Source organism: Oryza glaberrima, chromosome 4 (assembly GCF_000147395.1).
Source record: "Oryza glaberrima chromosome 4, OglaRS2, whole genome shotgun sequence".
Classification (NCBI taxonomy): Eukaryota; Viridiplantae; Streptophyta; class Magnoliopsida; order Poales; family Poaceae; genus Oryza; species Oryza glaberrima.
Genome location: NC_068329.1, coordinates 3,166,317 through 3,189,658, shown reverse-complemented (window position 1 = coordinate 3,189,658; position 23,342 = coordinate 3,166,317). Strand labels below are relative to the sequence as shown.

Genomic DNA, 23,342 nt, shown 5'->3' with positions numbered 1-23,342 from the left:
GTTCTGATGCAACAGTAATATATCATTCCCTCGCTTATATTATAAGCCATTTTAATATTTTGCCTAATTAAACTTCTTTAGGCTTGACCAAGTTTCTAGAAAAAAATAGCAACATCTACAACACAAAATTAGTTTCATTAAATATAACATTGAATATATTATGATAATATTTTGTGTTAAAAATATTGCTATATTTTTCTATAAATTTGATCAAATTTACAAAAAATTGACTGAGAAAAAAGTCAAATCGACTTATTATATGAAACAAAGGGAGCATTTTTATTTACTTAGCATGCCATATTTCCATGTAACCATAAGTATGTCTTTTTTTTGTTTGTTTTTGATAATCACAACAGTACAATACAATACCCTTACAGAGATGACAAAGCATGCCGAAACCTGGGCACTTTATTCGATACTACAAGTATGTTTTTTTTTCCTCTAAAACTATACTATTATACTCTATTAGTATACTAGCCCAGTCTCTCCATATTCTACCATTTATTTCTTCAGAAATATTCAACTTGAGGATTTTTCTTCTCTTATTCTTCATTCATATTTTTCGACATAATATGAACGTTTTCCCAAAGGCATCAACATCTAGGTTGAACGAACACTGCAGTTGTTCTTCTTGACACGGTGAATCGACCTTTGGACGCCTCGTATGCTGACTGCCTGACTAGAGCATCCGATGAATTCACCTGAACCGTTTCAAAATAGCCAGTTAAACATCGAATCGCCTCACAACCAAATCAGTGGTATTCTTAAAAATTTACTGACTGAGGAGAAATTTATGACAAATTTGTAGATATAATTCAGTTATGAAAGATATTGACAAATAATAATTAAATATCTAGTACCCAACTTGATTTGTACAATTCACTTGCCAAACATTAAAAGCACTTGGGACACCAAATACAATGATGAGAGACAACACTTCAACAACTGGAAAGTACTAAGGAGGTATCATCTTTGATGAAACTAAAAACTGAGCATTACCTGAATAGGATGCAATTCAAGCCCCAACGAAGCGAGATCATGGATTTCAATAGACACTTCGTGTGGACAGACATTGAAGATCGTCACGACATAAGAGAAGCTGCAGAAAGAGATAGGTAGTTTAGCTACTTTGGAGAAAATAAAAAGTTTCCCATACCAGGCATTGCAGTCTAGAAACAGCTGCATAATTTTATTTTTCAGCTCATGCAAAATTATGCTTCCCAAGATTACGTTCTATTTATTCCAAAACATAATTACATAAGTGCTACTTACTTTTTATCTAACTGAGCCATTTCACATTTTTCATTTTGAGCATCTTTAATGCTCATGACAATAACTCCTGGTACCATCGAGGGACCTGTGTTGTGAAAGCGAACCCTTTGCTGAAATAGGATAGGACACAGTCAGATGTGAATAAAACAGAAGAGGTAAAGAATCATTATTAAACAAAAAAACATGAGTTTTTTGGTGCAAGTTGCTTGCTGATAGTTTATTTGTTTTTGTTAAGGCACACAAATGTTCCAGTATGATTGTTTGCCGCTAATTTTCAGGTAGTCATTGCTCACCAACTACAGAGGTGTAAATATACATCTCTATATTTTGCAGATTACATAGCTCCCTGTCTACCATAATGTATGACTCTCATTCACGATAACTTCATTCTGCGAGAAACGTCTACCATCTATAAGAAGGCAACAAGTAAATAAACAAACATAGTTGCATATTTGAGCCTGCACATATTGCGCCACAGTAGCATGAAAGTAAAGTTGCAGGTTTAACTTGTTGGCATGAAAAACACAGGTACCTCAATGTCACTTGCTGTACTTAAACGAAAGAGCGGTGAGGAGTATCTGATCTTCAAGATGTCAACAAAATTGTCGAAGACAGAAAGAATGTGATTTTTCAAAGGTCTGAAAGATGGGTTTTCCAATCTTGGTTTTATCCTGCAAAGGAGTTCCAGTTGAATAACAAATACAGGTTCAGAACATGAAAGGAGAAAGAGACGAAATATTTTAGTATATCAAGATAGCACAATAAAATATACTCCATCCGTCCCAAAATATAACAACTTTTAACCATCACGATTTGTCCCAAAATATAACTTCTCCACCATCATTCTCTTCCCAACCAATCACAACCCTCCACTGTTCATTTTTCCCACCTACCTCCACTACTCATCCAATCACAACCCTCCACCACTCACTTTTACCTACTTTCTTAATAACCATGCCCAACCCTAAAACTTCTTATATTCTGGGATGGAGGGAGTAGCAAAAAAAAAAAAGGGGAATGATAACAGGAATAAGAGTTCCTTGCATGATGATACACTAAATAACTCAAGCAGAATTTAGAAACTTACAAATGCCAATTTTCTTCATTCTTATCTCTTGGAGGAAGTCCTACACCCCAATTGTTTGTTTCATATGTAAAATCAAGCCTTAGAAAAGGATGAAACGGTATATAGTCAGATGTTAATACCAATTAACTGTTCAAAGCAAATCGAATTATTTTCCATATCTAGAGGAAATTCATACATTGCAATTAATTGCAACAACTGATGTTTTCATCAAGGTCAAGAGGGCAGTTTATTACTTGTTAAACCAATCACCAGAGTTATATGAATCTCGATCAAGTGACTTAGATCTCAGTATCTCATCACCAGCATGGAAGAAAGGTATTCCCTGAAAGAGCATATAGGAGTATGAAAATTCAAAATAATGTAAACTGCTATTAACATCCTTTTTCTTTTAACTATAATTCAGATTGAACACTGTAACACATACGATCTATTCTCTACAATTTTCTACTACAACTCATAAGGCCTCTGTTGCCTGAACATCTGAGTCCACATGGATGGCAAAACCAAATAAAAGGTGGACCCACACCAGCAGATCGCAGAAAGTAGCGATCACAGCAGGTAATGAACATTGTATGCTCATCTCACAAACAAACTATTGTACAAGTACTGCTTTTTACTCAGATTATAATCAAATTTGAAGTGTTGGTATGAAAAATGTAATGTCCTAGCAAACGGTATTCAAAATTTTGCTGGTAATAGAAAAATGATATTAATATTGGCAAACATGGCCATTTAATGAGTCCATACCATGAGAAAGGTTTGTACATTGACAATGTCATCTACTTGGCTTAGAAGATTAGTAAGGTGATATTACTGTTTTTAACTTTATTTTTAGCAACCCATGCTTTTGAAACTGATTCTCTCACTATCCACTCCTATAAAGTGATAGTATTGTATGCACTTATACAGACCTGGGATAATGCGATCATGCTAGAAGCCAAATGATTTATCCTGCATTTCTCATCAATCGATAGGCCAATTGGGGTCTGCACCAACAATCAAAGAAAACATAGAGAAAACAAGATTGTTAATCCTTTCTAAAGATTATTAGTTATTTTCCAAGGAGTGGGTAGTGATAAATATACTTGAACATACTGAAATTGTTATTGCAAATTATATCATTCAATGAATGTAGTTTTCTTTTAAGATCCAGTAACTAATTTTGCCAACTGTAAGCAGCACAAAAGGTAAATCACACTAATATCTCTTATCATGAAAAACATCGTACTAGCTATTGATGTAACAGTACATGTGACATACCTTTATACTGACAATATCAAACAGAGTCTCATTATCATGAGCAGAAACATAGTTTATCTGAAAAACACATGAGTGTATTATAGAAGATGGTTGACAGTAGACTTTGAAGAAGTGATACAAAAAAAAATCCTTATGCACAGAAAAAATGCAATTATGAAAACCTATTATGCTGCACTTGTGAGAATAAATACTTGCAATAAGTACCGACCATTCTGTTTTTTAGGAAAAAAACATACAGTTTCTACAGGGGATGAAGTATAGCCAACTGGTGATCCATCAAAAGTGTAAATGTCTGATCCCTTCTTAGCTTCTCCAGTATGAGTTCTTAGTACATAATCCTTCAGGTTACCAGCTAGCCCGATCTGGGAAAAGAAAAAAAGATTGGTATTATGAGGTTGTGCTCATTTATCCAATATAACTCTTCCTTAGAAAACACAGTAAGCAAGCACCACTAGATCCCAGCACACAGGAAGCAAATAAAAATATAACATAATTGAAGCAATGCTACAACAGATATGTTTTGATTTAAATGGTATCTTCCAGGTTGTGATGTTTACGAATCTTTCTAAAACAAGTACATGTGCGATTACTTCAAGAATGGATTATAAAAAAAATCAAGATACTTAACATTGAATTAGTTGAAGTAAAAAGCAGAACACAGATTTGACATGATAAACGAAGAGTTCAAATGAAAGTCGTAACAATGGATTTGTCCATTACAAATAGCAGCAAATTAGCAACTACTCATTATTATGTGTAAAATAAAGTTATTCGGCATAGCACATTAGCACTGTAGATAGTACTTACCCTTAAACATAAATTTGGGATAAGCAGATTATAATCTCATACTAGTTACAACAGACCTAGTTGAATGCATTTGTCTGAAGGAGTACCTACTTGAGGCCATTTCAGCGTTGTTTTTGTTCTATCCATAGTGTTTTAAAACTTAAACATAAAAAACCCATGAGAAATTACATTAGTGGTCAAGATTTGTTTTCTTCTATGAATTTCTATCCAAGTGATTGCTAAGTCATTTCTCAGATTCCTATTTTTGATTGTTTGCTAGAGTTAAATGAGGAAAATCCAAAACTTATTTCTATGATAAAAGAATTTTTTTGTGCCGACCAGAATAATATGCATCATTTGATAGATATTAAAGAGTGGTATCCGGTGTTGAAAATAGAGAACTCAAGCAACAGATGATCCAACATTCCAAGTTCCCCCACATGCCTTCATTAACTCTGATAATTCGTTTATATCTTCTTTAACCAAAACATGAAATGATCAGCAGAATATATTTCCATCAAATTTATAGGTCCAAAACAAATTTAAATTCAACCAGTGGTCAACCTGTATGTGATCAGCATATGTAGCAAGTTCACGCCTGGTATCTGCTTCATTACCCTGATAATATCCATTAGGCTGCACAAAATGACAAGTAGAAGATATTCAACACTACTGGATTCTTGGAGCTAGTCTAGAAAGATCGTAGGTATAATGTATTACAGTGTATCACGTCCAAGGATACAAGAAATAAAATTTATAGGGGCTAGGCTGGAAACCAATAGTTACTGATTCGTTCTGTCTATTCCACCTTCCTATTTTTTTAATCCATTATACATATCTTTCCGTCAAAGTAGATGTGTTTGTTAGGTATTTTATAATCATTAACATCAGGAGGCATGGTATCTACTAGTCTAAGCTGAGAACCGGTGACTGGCTGGTTTCAATCATTTTATATTTAAATTTTTGGAAACACACAAAAGCTTTGCATGTCAAATATATCTCACTAGAAGAAAGCAACGGGTACACCATGCAAACTACACAGTGGTAGCTGCAAAAAGTGAATGGCTCGAGGTACAACTAGATTACTTGATTACACAATTCAATATCCAACAAGAAGCAAGCAGAAAAGGTAAATATTTCAGCCATTTTTTCTTATCACTAGTTGCAGCTTCACTCTACTAACTGGTAAGCATACATAAATTATTACTACTTCTGAGGAGAGTGATAGATCATTATGTGACAGATTTAACAGGGATGGCTTATAACTGGAAAGGATTGTTCTAATACATGGTTCTTTTTAGACCAAAGGCCAGGAGGCCTTGCTTTTTTAGAAAGCATAGGTCGATACAAAATTATTCATTGAAGGGGATTCCATCAAGCCATTCACTGTTCTATTACATCAACGATCACCAAACATCACTAGATAACAGAATAACTAGACTACCAAAAGACACCTTCATATCCACATCTAGGCAATTCTGTGGCAGGACCAGGAAGTGAACAGTTTAAAGGGACACCCACAAAAGCAAAACTAGGGACTAACTATTAACAACTAGGTAGAACTTAACAAACACCAAGTTTTATCTCCAGTCAAACACTTGATTGAATAAAAGGGAAGCTCAATGTGAATTTCAGAAACTAGCCTCAATCAGATAGGGTTGCACAACTTGTGGGATTAAGATTGGGTAAAAACTTAAGGAATACTGATAAGGGAAAAAATACCAAGTGAATCTCAATATGAGGATTTTATTTTTCTTCAGATCAACTATTGTAGTTTAAAACAAACCTGAAATACTGTACTATGAAAAAAAAGACCACTAATGCAGGGGTCTTAGGAAAGATAGACACAAGTAGCTTGCTACTGTAATATCACGTACTGATTGTCATCTCCAGGACAGTTAGTAATATGAAGGGCATCAAAATTACCTCCAAGAACAGACCGGTAGAAAAGCCTTGCTGTAGAGGATTACCAAATGGATTACCCCCATTAACAGAATCGCGGATCCTATCGTTGAAACTGCAATGTATGGTGGTATAGGATAATGGATACTACAATCTGAATAGAAAGATGGAAAATAGATGCAGAAAAAGAAACTGGATAAATTTCTAACACTGTCTATAGACACTACTACATCAAGTGAAAAAAGACAAGAACCAAGTTTGACAACTAAAATATAATGTTAACAGGAAAACGTTTGGCAGATGTAATACTGTCAGAGCATCCATTTTAAAAACCTGTACCATTCCCATACTTGAAAACCGACATTCTAAGCAATAACTTGGTCAAAATTAATAAGGGTAGGTCGACTGCATGCATTTTAGGACAATAATTTTTTTTTCTCAAGGACTATTTTTCTGTGGCTGGAAAGAGTATAGAATAAAAATGTACACAGATGGTAATTTAAATATCTACAAGGAAACTTTTGCAGGTTCCTCTGTATGGCATAATTGGCCTCTTCACAGCACACGATGAGTTGGTATCAATTCAGGATTAACTTACCTACCAATTCCTGTGCCACTCATATTAATCTGGGATGCATTTATTCCACGCTTATTTTGTGCAACCTCACCAAAGTCCCATCCTTCACCATACCTGGAAATTAAATGCCCTTATCATTATCAGTACAATGCACTAAATTAATACTGAGACCATGAAAACTGATTGTTCTGAAACTGAACAATCCAAGTCCTTACAAGTATATCTTTGAACCATCCACTCCATGTACATCCCTCGTAAGGCTTCGAATAGCAGATTTTGCTCTTATCTGTATTTATCAACCAAGAAGGTTCTAAAGCACACAGTAGCGATGCAGTTAAATTAGAAAACAGAGTCAGTTGCCTACAACCATTTGGCCGCATGTCCCAGGATCTCAGAAAAGAATATACTCCGTTTCATATTATAAGTCGTTTTGGCCTTTTTGCTAGTCAAACTTTGTTAAGTTTGATCAAATTTATAGAAAAATTTAGCAACATCTAAAACACCAAATTAGTTTCATTAAATCTAACATTGAATATATCTTCATAATATGTTTGTTTTGTGTTGAAAATACTAATATGCTGTTTTATAAACTTTGTCAAACTTAAAAGAAGTCAAAACAACTGATAATATGAAACGGAGGGAGTAACACACTGTTGGCAATAAGGAGTGCATGGGAAACAGGCCAAGAGTCTGGTAGTGAGGATGGTGTATAAACTCCCCACCTTTGTTGATACTGAATTTTACAGATTCTCCAGACTGAGTTTTACAGGTACTCTAAATTGACTGACAAGTTAAATATACACAACCTGATGCAACTAAGTTTAGATATATCGACCATCTAGCCCTAACAATACAAGGTTAGAAGGTTGGTAATTATATCCAGAGTTTGTGCTTTTATTTTAACTAGAAAAAATGCCCGTGCGTTGCAACGGGTGAAGACTATTTTAATCTTATTATTGTTATATGGTTTAGCTAAGGTAAAATTTCACTGTGTTAAATTCGCTTGGATATATATTTTGTTAGAAAATCGTGAGCTACAATTAGGAATCCGATAGTCTCAAGTTAGCATGCGAGTTTTTTAAAGAGATTTCTTATACGATTCCTTCTGTATTTTCAAAAGCGAACCGAGTCAAATACGGATTTGTATTTTCAAAAGCGAACAAACTCAAAAACCGACTCATACACGGATGACGTACCAAAGTATCAGCAAAAACATCTTTAATTTTTATAATAGTAGAGATTGTGCAGATAGACATCACGGTGAACTTAACATTCAAAAGAGATTTATAATTTAAAAACGACAGTCCCTCTGGTTCCAAATGTAGGTTGTTTCAGGGGCAATTGAACCCCATTTTTCCCAGACACCCTTGATAATTGAATGCGACGATTCTCATGAATAAATGAAGTATCACTACTGATCTGCAATAATTGCAGGGCAACAAGATAATTGTAACACTTCTTAGTTCCTGTGCACAGCTCTAAAACGACCAACATTTGGAACCAGAGGGAGAATTGACGAGGCTCAATCAGATCATTCTTCCCATTGATGTTCCAAGTTTGCAAATAAGATAGGAATTATGCAGGTTAAACAATAATAGGTCAAACCGATGATTGATGGGCGTTCAGTGCTTTTACTACATCAAGAGAATAAAACAAAAAGAATCTTTCTGTTCAGACAACTACTTAATATGCATCTTCGAATTGAACTTACTTACCATGGTACTTTTCATGATATGCCCCATAAGATCAAATCTGAACCCATCAACCTACGACAAGAATATATAATTGTTAAGATGCAGAATAATAAAGTGCAGCACTTGAAAGACATGTAAAACATAAACATGAGATTGTTTTGACACTTCAGAAAAAAAAAATCAAAAAGGCTCTCTTGCATGTTCCAGAAAAAAAAAGGAAAAAGGAGAAGCAAGGTACTCTCTCTCTCTCTCTCTAAAAGGAGGCGAGACATTGCCAGAAATTACAGATATTCTTGAATGTATAAAATAAAAAATATATGATGTGCCAATAGTACAATATTATTATCACAACTTACTTTGTAATTTATTGCCCAATTTAAAAGGTCATCCACGATTAACCTATCAACCATGAAATGCTCACTTGCTGTATTGTTCATAGCCGCACTGTTTTCGATCTGACCATTAACGTTCCGCCTAAGGTAATATCCAGGAACAATCTGTAAATATCCCATACAAAAACAAGATATTAGAAGACACATTAGGGGGCAAAAACGGAAAAAAAGATTTAGAATGCTATTGACCATTTTTTAGAACAATCTATGATACACATATCGTTGAGTTAACGAACACATAGATGTAAGCATTTTAAGACCCTTATCATTTCTTGGCTTAAAATAAAAGTTCACAAATTACATTCACTTGGTATACAAGAAGCATTTTGGTGGCTTATAGCTACGCCACAAAAATTCACATATTTATGAAAATCATGTACAATCAAGTTAAATTAATTTCTAAAAATCATGAACCCTGTTATTCTGTACTCACCTTTATTCTGGCTCTAATCTACTAAATGGATACTGGACAGGCAGTAATGGCTTCTGCACAATGGCTGTTTTGTTCCTCTCTAAAGATGTGGTGTTGTAGGGACGTGCTAGTGTGCTGCTAAGTGCTAAATGCCCGAAACTTCTTGTGCATACGCATGTATTCTTGATTGGACCAAATTTAATTAAACTGTAGTTCAAGTGTTTTACTACTGCAACAACAAAGACATTACATCAAATATACTAAAAAAGAATGATCTGTAGATCAGAACAATTATAAACAAAAATGTAAGTATTAGAAAGTGATAACCTTGTCAAGCACTGAGGAGACACCAAAGGGGCCACTTGAGTCTAAATGATTGTATACAACATCCATGACAACACGAAGACCTATGCGATTCAGGGCCTGCAGTACAAATTTCATCAGAAACGTAACATCCGTTCTGCATAGAGCTGACAGAATTGGTCATTCCATGAATTACAGCACAAGGATGGAAGATACAAGTTAGAACATCTTTTCCCTAAAACAGGTGACCCTCAATCAAATCACATGAAATTTGTAGAAGTCTTGCTGGAATCACACATCCAAACAGGGTGATATTTCATTATGTATGCATTTCAGGGTTGAAATAGAGAACACACCTGAACCATCTGTCGGTATTCAATAATACGACTAGGACCATCTGGGTTACTTGCATAGCTTCCTTTTGGAACCCCCCAGAGTACAGGGTCATACCTTTAGTGTGCATATGACCGTGAGAATAATTTACAGGCAAGAACATAACAAACTTTACTTTGAAAAGACCACCAAGATGCATTAGTATGTGTAATGTTTGAAAGAAAAGAGCAAGGAAGAATACCCCCAATTGTAAGGATCCTCTTGCTGAATAGATACTATTGCAGCTTGTTGCTCATCTGAACCTGGAGGGAGTTTTGCCAGCTGAGCCTCATCTGCCAGAGTAAATGAATTTCCCCATTTATTCAAACAGGAACAACAAAATAAGTCAACTAAACATACATCAGATGGAAGTGAAAGAATTTAGTCCAATCCACTAAGGACTTATAAATAGTCATCACCAAAAGATACCAACCAAACAAGAACCTTTGACATATTTCCATAAGAAAAAAAATTCATGAGCCATAAAAAAGAAATTCATTTCTGGAATTATGTTGAACTCAAATGTTGTGTAATTTCTATTCTACACTTGATTAATAATGTAGATTCGATTTTGTATTTTATTAGAAGTTCAAATTAGAAAACACAAAAAGTAAATTGCAACAGTGACTTAACCATCGACTACTCAGTCCATACAGTTAAATGGTAAAACATAATAAAAGAAACTTTCCTTACCAACAAATTTCCAATTGCTTTTGTTGTCATCAACACTAGCAAAATGAAAGCTTGGTAACAAATGAACATGAGTCAAGCCAGCAGCAGACAATTTTCTCAGGTGACGTATTCCTGCTGAATCCTGCATCACAGTTTCCATAATGCGACCAGGATGTTTTGTTATAGGTGGTGAAACAGAAATCGTTCAGTAAATTAAGTCTGAACAACCTGAAATGTAAATGCACGAAATCCTCCACGAGAGTTACAGTCCACTGTGCTATCATGAGCACTGTAATTAACAATTAAGATGAAGCAGAGAAGTAAATTCTCCAAAAGAAACGTGCATAAAATCCATCAAATTTACAGTTGCATAAATCAAGTAGCACAGTTCACCTGAAATCACGAATATGCAACTCATAGATGCTTATGTCAGAGAAGGACTCAAGGTTTGGCTTCTCATCTGACAATTCATCCCAGGAAGCTGGCTTTAAAGTTTCACTATTAATGTCAACCAACCAAGTCCGTGTGCCATTTGCAGAAAGCCTGGCCAAATTAATAGTAATATTTTTTTTCAATATCTGTATGGATTATTAAATTAGTGTAACAAATTAATTAAAACACACATACCCTCTGGCATAGGGATCATCAGCTAAACATTTCTCAACTTGTGATGTACTAGGATGATAAACCTTAACTTCATACAAATAGTACTGGTTCTCCCGGTATCTTGGTACAGTAACACTCCAAACACCATTTAACTCCTTGAGTTGCACAGTTTGCAGTAAAGGTCCTGCTGGACCATCATAGAAGCATACTCTAACATCCTACAGAAATAGCAAGGAAATTTTAGTTGCAAGCAAAAAATATAAGGGACCATAGATAACAGCTGAGATGCTTAGTGACATTCTGCAAGCAGACCTGAGCTGTAGGAGCCCAAAGGTAGAGGTCGACATCTTTATCACTGAAAACTGCACCAAGTGGTCCAGTATAAGCAAACATGTCATCCAATACACCAGGTAGTTGCAATCCAGTAACATCTTGATGCCTCGCATGAGCTGCAACAAAAAAAAACAGTAGGTGAGAGTTGCAGAAGAAGGCAACATAAGAGCAGAGATTTTCGGATTACCATCATAAGAAGCGACAGCTAGTTGGCATTTCACAAGGCTCGCGACATCAACAGAGCTAGGGACTCTGAAGGTTCTGTAACTTCTGATAAACGGGAACTTCTCAGCCACCTGAAAAATGTCAAGTGGCAGTCCATATGAATTCGTCAAGGATTATGAAGAACGAGTACGCACAACAGCACAAATCACTCTTGAAAAAATGGTACACTTGTCAACTAAGAATGATCTTACATTGTCTGGAAGGCTGGCATGTTCTGGTTCGAGTTCAATTTTTGAATCATAACCTACCAAATCAGCAAAGATATTTCAAATTTGGTATGCATCAATAAGTTTCTACAGCTATCATAAATCATCTTTGGGCGAAAAGAGCTTAACAGACAAACAGTTTACTTCACCTACCATGAATGGCCCCATCAGATACGTGCATCGTGGCATCTCTGCTTGCATACAGGAAGAGGGAGGTGTCTTGATCGTTAACATTCCAGGCAATGAGAGACCTTGTCACCCAGTATGCCCTCGCATCCGACACAAACCCCTGAAGATGAAACACATCAATGCTAGAGTAAGCTTCACAAAAATCAGTTCATATGGCGTCTAAATTCAAAGAAAAAAGTCGGAAAAAATTTAAGAAATTTCCGCTCTTGTGCTGACGACATAGCCTCACAAGTTACTACTAATCTCTTATCTCAAAAAAAAAAAAGTTACTACTAATCTCTATCAGTGTTTGCAATTTCGGGCCTTGTTCACTTTACTACCATTTTCAACCTTACCAAGTTTTGGCATTGCCAAATTTTGGTAAGGTTGCCAAAATTTTAGCAAGGTTGCCAAATTTTGGCAAGATTTCATATGTACTTACTAAAATTTAACAACAAACTAAACGTAGCTAAAATTTTGGCAACTTTACCAAAAAAAAAATGGTATGGTTGAAAATGGCATCAAAGTGAACGGGCCCTCGGTCTGCAGAAACTATTCCGCCCTAAATTTTCCATATTTTTTTGTGAGTTTAGTCAAAATTTGGTCAATATTTCTTCATTTTTAAAAAAAAAACGTTCTAAAAATTCCGAAATTTCCCCGGAGTAAATAAATGTGCAGAACGAAATTGCAAACCCTGCTCTCTACCCTATAGTATTATATCATATCGGTATGGTCACTGGAAAGTGGGTCCTACGGCGTCAGAGGGACGACTTCGTAATACCTGAAGAACCCCAAGGGGCTTCGTGGAAAAACGTAGCAATGAAACAGCGCACCGTGTGGATGACATTCGGGCCCCACATCCCACAGGTGGGGGCCTCTCGGTAATTTGTCGGAACGCGTGGGAGTCCAGCGACGATTGCGACATCAACGGAAGAGAGAAAAAGAGCAGCAGCGACGGCGCACCTGGGAAGCCACGGCGGCGGCGCACTCCTCCCCCACCGCCATCGGCGTCCGCGGCGAGGCTGCGGCGACGGCGTGCGGCCTCCGTGTCCCGCGAGCGGCGGCGCGGGCGGAATGCGCGGGTCGCGGCAGCGGCTGGGCTGTCCCCGATCTCCCCGGTGAGGCGGAGGCGGAGAGCCGCGAGGTCGTCGGCGCGAGGAGGAGGGAATTGGCGTGGAGCAGCATCTGCATTTGAGAGGGTTTGGATTCGGGGGGAGGAGTAGAAGGCGAAGGAGAAGCGGTGGCATTTGGAGCGAACAATAAATAAATGAATAAATAAATTTTCTTTTGTGAGAAATGAGGAGACGACGGGAAACTAAAGCGGACGGTTGTCTTTCGGCCTTGGCGCTTTTCCATTTTCCCCCTCTTTTTTCTTTAATTTTTCCCTCACGTTTGGCTCATCTCCTGCTGTACTCCAATAATACAATCTTTATTTTTGGGTTTTTTTTTTACGAGTTTCACTTTAGTTTGTTTGGCCATTCCTTCTCTGTTGGAAACGCAAAGTGTGAGAGAAACTAAAAGAATCGAAAAGAAGTTTTTCTTTTTTGAGTCAGCCAAAGAAGAAAGTGATTAGAGGATGAGTAATTAACGAGGAATGATGTCATGACGGCATGACGTACACTCGAGCATGAATGACTCTTGAGGTAGAATACCACCCACAAAAAACAAGTGATTAAGTGAAGTGTCGTCTAGGATTACTTTCTACGACGGCAGATAAGGACACTCTTTTTTCAGAAAAAATAAAAACTACAAAGTGGTATACGGATAATTTTGTGATATTTTTATTATTTATGCGTGTCCATATATGCCATTTTAGATCTAACATGGATGATTTTGGTCGTTGATGTGTGTAATGATGGTAGATATAATTCAAGAACCAACAATTTCAATTTCAAAGATAATACATATGGTTAATATAACAATCATAATACTCGCTTGTTGCAAGGGATAAAGAAAATTAATTGTATACTTCCTCTAGTGCATGTTAATGTCACGGTCTCCAACAGTACACTTTAACCTTTATTAACTTTCATAATAATGTATTATGAACAACTATGAAAGTAATTTATATCGAATGAAAATTATTGATGGACTATACCTGACTAACGGTTATTTTTAGAGTATAAGAAATGCTGATTCCAAAGTATTTGTGAGATTGTAGCAAAGAGACATGAGACTTAGATTTTTATAGATGTTCTGTTCGAACCTTTCGTTATATTCGACATGTCTAATTTAATCATAAGCTGTTACATTTTAGGATGGATGGAATATATTGTGGGTCTGTTTTTTTTTTACAAAATATATTATATATCACTAAGTTTGTTCGAGTTCAATGATTTATCATCGACATTGTCACTTTCTATAATATACCGGCAGCTTTATCAATTATTCTACAATATGTCATTGGGCTGAAACTTCTTGTTAAAAATACCCAAAATACCCTTATGGATATACAAGGTTAACAATTGATTTATCTAATTAGAAGTTTCAAAAAAAATATGAAAACTTCTATGTAGCCTCCTCATGCAACATGGAAATTTATATAGAAGTCTCATGTTTTTTTACATTTCTAATTTTTTTTAAAAAATAAACTATATGTTATATGATATATAAAATAATTTTCTAATTGTTGTTTTTAATATAAATTATCTTTCATACAGTACATAAGATATTTTTTTGCTATTATCTCTTGTATAAGCAAATTCTTTTGCATATACCACATATAAATATTTTTTATAAAAAATAAATATATCAGAAAAAACTTGCATCTATGTGAAGAGGCCACATAAAAATTTTCATATTTTTTTGAAACTTCTAATGAGATAAATTAAATGTTAGTCTTGTATGTCTCTAAGGGTATTTTGGGTATTTTTGAAAAGAATGCACAACCCAGTAGCGTATTGTAAAACAATTGATAAAGTCGATGGTATATTATAGAAAGAGACAATATCGATGGCAAATTATTAAACTCAAACAAACTCAGCGGTATAGAATAGATTCTCTCTCTGTTTTTTTTTCAATATGTTGATGATGCTCTAAGGGCATCCACAATGTGCATGAAAAAAGACCTTAAGGAGTAAAATAGTATTTGTGTTGTTACTTTATGTATAATGCATTAGGAGAGGAGAAAGGGAGAGAATATTGCTATGGTTAGCTTTAAGCTTAAGGCTAGACCTTAAGAAATTAAAAAAAAACATTTTATACCTTGGTAGCATGTATGTGGGTCTTTGAATCCTTCATGTCAAAGGGTGAAAATAATTTTTTTCTGAGTGGGTCCCGCCTTAGAGCCAAAAATTGTACTAGAATGTGTCACATCTAGTTCTAGATTCATTTTTTTTTGGACGGAGAGACTATGCTATTAGCAAAAGGTCATATAATTGTGGCTCCCACCTTATGTTTTATATGCATCCTTCACATTGAGGATGTCCTAATAGTGATTGACTCCATCATGTCAAAGTTGTCAACCACCACCTGGAAGTGCGATGGATGAAAATAACTGGGATAGTGATCTGAATGGGCTCGCTGGCTCGGTTTTGTGCTCGGCCAATGTGGCTGCACGCACACTTTCCTATGGAACAAGTCCATTTGACACCTTCAAATATAGGTCCAATGTGAATCATATCCCTTATTCCCTTAACCATAACATCAGATATTTTAACCCCTCTATCTATTAAAACTAGTCCAAACTGAATCACTCAATCGTTTTGAGGGTGATTTTTATTGACGTGGCTTATTGACCTAATCAAACAGATTGAGTCAACATGTGGGGCCCCACATGTCCTCCTCTTTCTCTCGCCCCCTGCAGGCTGCATCTCTCTCAGCGTCCTTTCCCATCTACTCTCTTTCTTGTGCCATGGTAGTGACAGTGAAGCCATGGGTAGCGAGCTTTATGGACAGCGAGTGGATGACCGGCGAACTTTTATTGTTGTTGCTTCGCCGTCACCGTGGGCGTCCCCTCTTCCCGTGCCATCATGGCCGCCGAGGAGGCCATAGGCGTAGCGAGCTTTGGGGTCAGCGAGCGGATCTAGGCGTGTGTAGCCGACGAGGTTCTACTGTTGCTGCTTCGTCTTCATCGTCGCTGTGGGCATCCCCTCTTTCCCGTGCCATGGCAACTCCTGAGGAGGCCATGAGCAACGAGCTTTGGTGCTGACGAGCAGATCCAAGCAGCGTGGTTAGATCCCTCCTCCCCTTTTCTATCCATCGTTGTGCGTGCGGCCGCTGCTTCTAAGACTTGTAGAAATGTCGCCACTGCATCCCTTTCTCCAGCCTCCGCGACACTGTCATTGCTGCTGCCCATCCTTACCGACATGTTGAGGCCGGAGCCAGTGTCGTTGAGATAGATGGGGATCGGCGAGAATAAAGGAGATAAGAGGGGAGTCACTGATATGTGGGTCCCATATGTTGTCTTGGCCGGTTAGACTAGGTCAACAGCCATGTCAACAAAAACTATGCTCAAAACTTCAAAGGAAGCTATTTTGCACCGATTTTAATAACCCAGAGGGATAAGATATCTAGGAATACTGCACTTGAGAGAGATGAATAAGATGAAAATATTTGAGGTAGTGAAAGCTGACTTATTCCCATGCTTTGTAGTGGACCTTAGCTCTAGCTGAGTGGGCTACTCGCGCGTCGTCTGGGTTAGGTGGGCCGAGAAATTAAACCGAGTCCATACGTGTGAGTTTTTAAGAAACCTTCGTCGTGTTCGATTCGGATCAAACCTATATCCGGTACCCTATAAATCAACATCGACCAATCGAGAACAAAAGAAAAAAAAAAACCCTAACTAACACACCGATATCTACATGGATACGCCGCCGCCGATGCAATCTGACGCGGCGGCGCCGGCCGCCGCCGTCGACTTCTCCAACCTCACGACGGATCTGGTCATCGACATCCACGGCCGCCTCGCGTTCGTCGACCGCCTCGCCGTCGGCGCGGTCTTCGGCGCCGCGGGCCACGCGGTGAAGCCGGAGGCGCCATGGCTGGTCCTCCCCGGCGAGACCCCCGAGACGAGCCGTCTCTACTCCGTCGCCGACAGGCGCGTCGCCGCCGCGCGCGCCCCGGACCCGGCGATGCGCGGGTGCTGCGTCGTCGGCTCCTCCGGCGGGTGGGTGGTCACCGCCGACGCGAGGGCGCGGCTGCACATGGCGAACCCGGTCACCGGCGAGCAGCACGAGCTCCCGGCGATCACGACGTGCCCCTTCTTCTACGTCTCCAACCCGACATGGCCACTCTTCCATGTCAACATCCTGCAGGACCAGCTCGTCCGCGTCCGCTACGGCGGCGGCGAGAAGGTCCCGGCGGCGAGGCTGCCGCTGTGCACGCTCGTCGCCGACCAGATGCGCGGGTGGGTGTACCGCAAGGTGATCCTCTCCGCCTCGCCGCGGCCGGGCGCGTACGCCGCCATGCTCCTCCTCGACGTCGACCGCCACCGGGGCAACCCGGCGTTCGCGACGTCCGACGACCCGGCGTGGCGGGTCGCCCCGTCGTCGGACGGCGTCGAGGACGCCATCCACCACCGCGGCAAGTTCTACTCCATCACCTACTCCGGCGTCGTCGAGGAGTGGGACCGCCGCGGCGGCGACGGCGTGTTCACCAGCAGGGCGGTGTCGCCGAAGCTGCCGGCCATCACCGGCGGCAGCGGCGGCCACCACCACCGCAGGTACCTCGTGGCGGCGCCGGGGAGCGGCGAGCTGATGGTGGTGACGAAATCATTCAAGGTGGTGGAGACCGGGGAGCGCTACATGGACAGCGAGAGGCGGGTGTGCTTCACGGTGCAGGTGCTCGACGACGGCGGCGGCGAGGGGGGGAGGTGGAGGAGGGCGGCGAGCATCGGGCAGGCGGCGGTGTTCGTCGGAGCGAGCAGCAACTCGGTGTGCGTGTCGACGAAGGCGCACCCGGAGCTCAGGCCGGACTGCGTCTACTTCGCCGCCGACGAGCTGGTCAAGGGCCCCTTCCGCAGGGACGACGACGACGGGTTCCACAGCTACCGCGGCTGCGACGACAAGAAGAGGGTCGTCGGCGTTTACAGCCTCAAGGACGGCGGCCGGGCGGAGGGGTTGCCGGAGCTCGGGGACCACGCCACCTGGCCGCCGCCGGCGTGGTTCACGCCATTGATTTAATGCGTCGTGCAGCCACAATTTTGATTGTTGATCGATCGGTTTTTGCATCATCCATGCCCATGCATGATTATGGTATGGACTGCCTATCGGCCGGCTAATATCGTGAATAAGACTAATGCTTCCTTCCGTTCCAATTACACTTTTTTTTGGACAGTTATATTTATGACGTCACAAGGTTCCCATCGTTTGGCTTATTTCCAATGGCTTATTAGGAAATAAAAATTGATTTGTAAGTAAAAATTTTATAAATATGTTATTGGTGATTTAAAAGCCAACGTTGAAAAAGAAACTACGTTGAAAATATCTCAAAATTAAGTTTGAAAATTCAAATTTCAGTTTTTTCTTTGACTGATTAGGCCATCCAATGGGAGCCTAATTACATATAAGATTTAAAATACTTGTACTATGTCTAATTACATATAAGATTTAAAATACTTTGTACTATGTTTTTTTGAAGTGCTTAATTATAAATGAGATAAGAGATTAAAATAATTAAGAGTGAATTGCACTTTGGGCCATATTTTATTACCAAAGTTTCACTTTGGACCACCCTGTACGTAATTTTTTCGCTTTGGACTAGGTAACTTTACATTTGTTTCACAATGGACTACCCTAACTCTTTTTGCTTGTGATGTCTAGCGTCTCTTTCGACAAAAGTATGTCGTGCATATAGGTATGAAAGTTTGCTGGCATGCCGTTAACAATTTGCTCGAAGTCATCGTAGAAATGAAAATGTGTTTTGGGGTGGTCGGTGGTCCATTGTGCAACAAAGGTAAGGTTACCTAGTACAAAGTGAAAAGATTAGATAAAGGGTGGTCCAAAGTGAAACTTTGACAATAAAACATGGCCCAAAGTGAAATTAACTCAATAATTAATTATCTCGTTGATATTACCGATACACTTTAACCAGTAAAGAAAAAAAAAAAGGAGGGAAGCGCATGTCTTCCAGTCTTCCACACCGTAGTACTCTGCCTTGACTGCCACAGAATGTTAACCCCAGTATAGACAAACTCTTCTAAATCTTAACTGAGGATCTAAAAACAAGCTTCGTTAGACTCTCTAATAGATCTAAGGGACGTGCTAATGTGTGTTTGTATTGATAAGCTCACCTGTTCTCGTGTCATGGACTCTTTTTTGAGAAGTGGTTTCTACCCTGGCTTAAACTTTCAGATCATATTGCAAAACTTTTGGTTCAAAATTTTAAGCTTTCAACTAAAATTAAAAAAAATAAATCTTTCGGTTCAAAATTTTAAACTTTCAAAAAATAAAAAAACTATTGGGTCGATCAACTTTTGATACTTTTAGCTAAAACATTCAACTAGAATGGCAAAATGCCAAAATTGCTGATCATCCAAAGTACGTACTAGCTTTCAACTAAAATTCTCAAAACTTTCATATTCAACGTTTGAGACTTTCTACTGATGGACTAAAATTTTCAAATAAAAACTCAAAAAACATTCAACTAAAACTCACAAAACTTTCAGATACAATACTTGAAAACTTTGTATTAATGGACAAATTCCAACATGAATTTCAAAATTTTCTACTCAAAACCCATGGAAATTTTCCGGGGCCCATCAGCAAGGAGAAACTGTGGAGGAGAAAGGAGAAGTCGTCGGTGTCCCAAGCTTGCCGCTATCTCATCGGGGACGGAAGAGGAGGATCTCTATGGAGCTGCTGGCTTGTGTGCCGACGTACTTGCAATGCTTCTCATTGCTAGTGCTCAATAAAAATCAAAATCACAACGAAAACAATCAGCAAGAAAATGATTAAAAATCACAACAAAAAATTAGGGGCTTAGAACCCCCAATCGAGCAGAAAAACTAACATTGGAGAACAATTGAGGATCAATGAGCACACCACGCCTTGATGTGAAAATTGAAAAACAAATTAAAATCACCAATTGAAATGATGAACTGATAGTTTTCACCACAATAGAGAGGGGAGAGGGGAGAAAAGAGAAGGGGATCAGGTGGAGGAAGAGAAGAGGAGGTTGATGAAAAGAGGAAAGGGAGTGGAGGAGCATGTAGACTTATGTGGGCCGACCGTGTGCATATGCGTGAAATAGTTTTTCCCTAGATATAATACAATCGACGTTTGAGGTCACGACTACGGTATTTGCATAGCATGGAGATCGTCGGTACCAGGGTATATGCGAGATTGAGGTAAAAGAGATGGAGATAAGGATTTTTATACAGATTCGGACCCCTTACCTGACACAAGTAATAGCACTACTTCTATTGGCCGAAGCCGGTGTAACTCTATATTCATCATAATCACACAAGTACAATATTTGGGATAACCTATCTAGTTCTCGTCGACTTGGCGGTATAGATAACCAACATGTAGTCAATGACAGGGTAGACTTCCTCCTCGAATATGAACACGTCGAGATCAGAGATAGTACTAGATCCCTCTTGTCGGCCTCCGTAGGCACCAAATTGGGTTTGTCTAGGCTAATATCTGATGTAGATGTCTGGCTTGTTGTGTTGTGTGTCCCCTCTCCTCCTAGGGGGTCTTTGTCGTTTATACCAATAGATGTCCCTTTGTCCAAATAGAATTAGGGAGACAAATATGTGGATACGATCCGAGTAGTCCTTTCATTTCCATGTAGAACTAGGGATCACTTTATTTACTTTCTATGTTCAGTCTAAGGAACAAAAACAAAATTTTGGGAAAAGATTATACGTAATTTCTTGGTCATGCTCTAATACAGATTTTTTTTATAGTGTACACTTGAAAAAATAAATTCCATTTGCCCTAATATATATTTTTTAGTAGTGTACAATTGGAAAAAAAAACCAAATTCCATTTGCCTTATGCGGTGTCAAATATAAAAATTATTATGTTCTAAGAGTATATCATATCTAATCATGCTTGTTTATAAATATATGCTGCTAGATTAAACTAATAGTCTTTTTTTAAAAAAAATTCTTTAATATTTAGTCCTAGAAAATCCATATGCACATACGGCCAATAGTGCGGTAATCTGAAACGTGTCACATCAATCGTGGACTCTATATATATATGTACACTTCCGGATTCTATATCCAACGTACGACGTAACGATCGAGAAACTCAACGATAATTGTTCCATGGACGCACCGAATCCGACGAGATCAGATGCAACCACGACGCCGGCGACGGCGGACGACGACGCCGCCGTCGACTACTCCAACCTCCCGCCGGATATCGTCGCCGACATCCACGCCCGCCTCACCCACCTCGACCGCCTCACCGTCGCCGCCGTCTTCGGCGCCGCGGGCCACTCGATGAACCCGGAGGCGCCATGGCTGGCCATCCCCGGCGGCGAGACGACGACGACGGCGCCGGCGCCGCCCACCAAGCTCTACTCCATCTCCGACCGCCGCGCCGCCGCCGCACGGGCCGGGGAGGCCGCGATGAGGGGTTGCTTCTTCCTCGGCGGCTCCGGTGACGGCGGTTGGCTCGTCATCGCCGACAAGAGGTCGCGGCTTCGCATGGTGAACCCGGTCACCGGAGCTCACCGCGCGTTGCCGGCGATCACCACGTGCCCGTTCTTCTACACGACGAGCTGGGCCGGCCGCGGCTCCCACGTCAACTTCACGGCGGGGCCGTTCATGCGGGTCAGGCACGGCGGCGGCCCGCCGCCGCGGCCGCCGGAGCAGCTGATCGGCACGTCGCTGTACACGGTGACCGCCGGCCAGGTGCGCCAGTACGTGTACCGCAAAGTGGTGCTCTCCGCCGCCGCGCGCCCCGGCAGCTACGCCGCCATGCTGGTCCTCGCCCCGGACCTCGGCGCGCCGATGTTCGCGACGTCCGACGACCCGGCGTGGCGCGTGGCGCCGTCGCGCGACGGCGTCGAGGACGCCATCCACCACCGCGGCCGATTCTACTCCATCACCTACACGGGCGTCGTCGAGGAGTGGGACCGCCGGGGCGGCGGCGACGGCGGGTTCACCAGCAGAACCGTCGCGACGGCGCCGCTCAAGCCCGACGACCTCAAGAACCGCAAGTACATCGCGGCGGCGCCGGACGGCAAAAGCTGATGGTGGTGATCAAGTTCTTCAAGGACATAAAATAGCAGACCAGAGGCAGGGATGGATATTTGCGGAGAACGAACACGGTCACGGACATGCGTGTGCTGTTCAAGCTGCTGGTGCTCGACGACGAGGAGAGCGGGAGGTGGAGGAAGAAGGAGGAGGAGGTCGGGAACGCGGCGGCGGCGGCGCTGTTCGTCGGGGCGAACGCGTCGATGTGCGTGGCGGCGACGAGCGGCGGGGACCTCGCCGGCGGATGCATCTACTTCACCGACGACGACGTCGCGCGGGGTCGTCCGTTCGACAAGAGCAAGGACGATGATCACTGGCGTTACAGGGAGGACGACAGGGAGATCGTCGCCGGCGTGTACAGCCTCGAGAAGCACAGGGCGCACAAGCTGCCGGTGCTCCAGCGGCGGCGGCGCACGCCCAGTTACGGTCACGATCACGACGACGACGACGATATCAACGACGGCGACGATAACTATGATGGCAATGCCGATGCTGATGACAATGGTGGCGGCGGTGATGATGATGGTGAGGATGAGGAGGAGGTGCAGATAGGCAAGATCTGGCCGCCGCCGGTGTGGTTCAAGCCTTGCACCTCCGCCGCCTCCACTTCTTCCTAATATCTCGGGGGATAAAACAAAATAAATTTGTGTAAACTGTAAAGTGACAATTTTGTAAGTATAATGTGGTTTATAATTTTCCATAATTATTCAAGTTTCATGAGGAGTAGGATATTTCATGAACAGAACAAATGCATATTATTATGCTAAGGGATCAAATATACTCTCTACGTTCCATATTATGTTATAAGTCGTTCTTGACTTTTTTTAATCAGAACTTTTTTAATTTTGATCAAATTTATAGAAAAAATTAGTACTTATTATGTCCCAAAATATAGCAACATTGTATACATTATACTAAGTTA

At 40.5% G+C, this 23,342-nt stretch overlaps 2 protein-coding genes and 1 pseudogene across 2 annotated transcripts; 2 read left to right on the top strand and 1 right to left on the bottom strand.

The window, feature by feature from the left end:
• Positions 1-252: 252 nt before the first annotated feature.
• LOC127771106 (pullulanase 1, chloroplastic) lies at positions 253-13,506 on the bottom strand. The gene is made up of 27 exons (XM_052296932.1): positions 13,231-13,506; positions 12,253-12,388; positions 12,085-12,137; positions 11,856-11,964; positions 11,648-11,784; positions 11,357-11,553; positions 11,123-11,272; positions 10,958-11,018; positions 10,751-10,871; positions 10,260-10,350; positions 10,042-10,135; positions 9,710-9,805; positions 8,935-9,075; positions 8,600-8,650; positions 7,100-7,170; positions 6,906-6,998; positions 6,332-6,422; positions 4,970-5,041; positions 3,856-3,981; positions 3,620-3,676; positions 3,271-3,345; positions 2,593-2,681; positions 2,360-2,437; positions 1,805-1,943; positions 1,273-1,382; positions 1,000-1,099; positions 253-701 (listed from the first exon to the last, which is right to left on the bottom strand). Exons 1-27 carry the CDS (start codon positions 13,456-13,458, stop codon positions 594-596), a joined length of 2,874 nt encoding a protein of 957 aa, XP_052152892.1. The 5' UTR covers positions 13,459-13,506; the 3' UTR covers positions 253-593.
• A 3,541-nt stretch (positions 13,507-17,047) lies between these two features.
• Positions 17,048-18,563, top strand: LOC127772016 (uncharacterized). Its single transcript, XM_052297987.1, has one exon. It carries the CDS (start codon positions 17,070-17,072, stop codon positions 18,387-18,389), a length of 1,320 nt encoding a protein of 439 aa, XP_052153947.1. The 5' UTR covers positions 17,048-17,069; the 3' UTR covers positions 18,390-18,563.
• Positions 18,564-21,484: 2,921 nt separating this feature from the next.
• On the top strand, positions 21,485-23,037 carry LOC127770203 (uncharacterized; annotated as a pseudogene).
• The last annotated feature ends 305 nt before the right edge of the window (positions 23,038-23,342 follow it).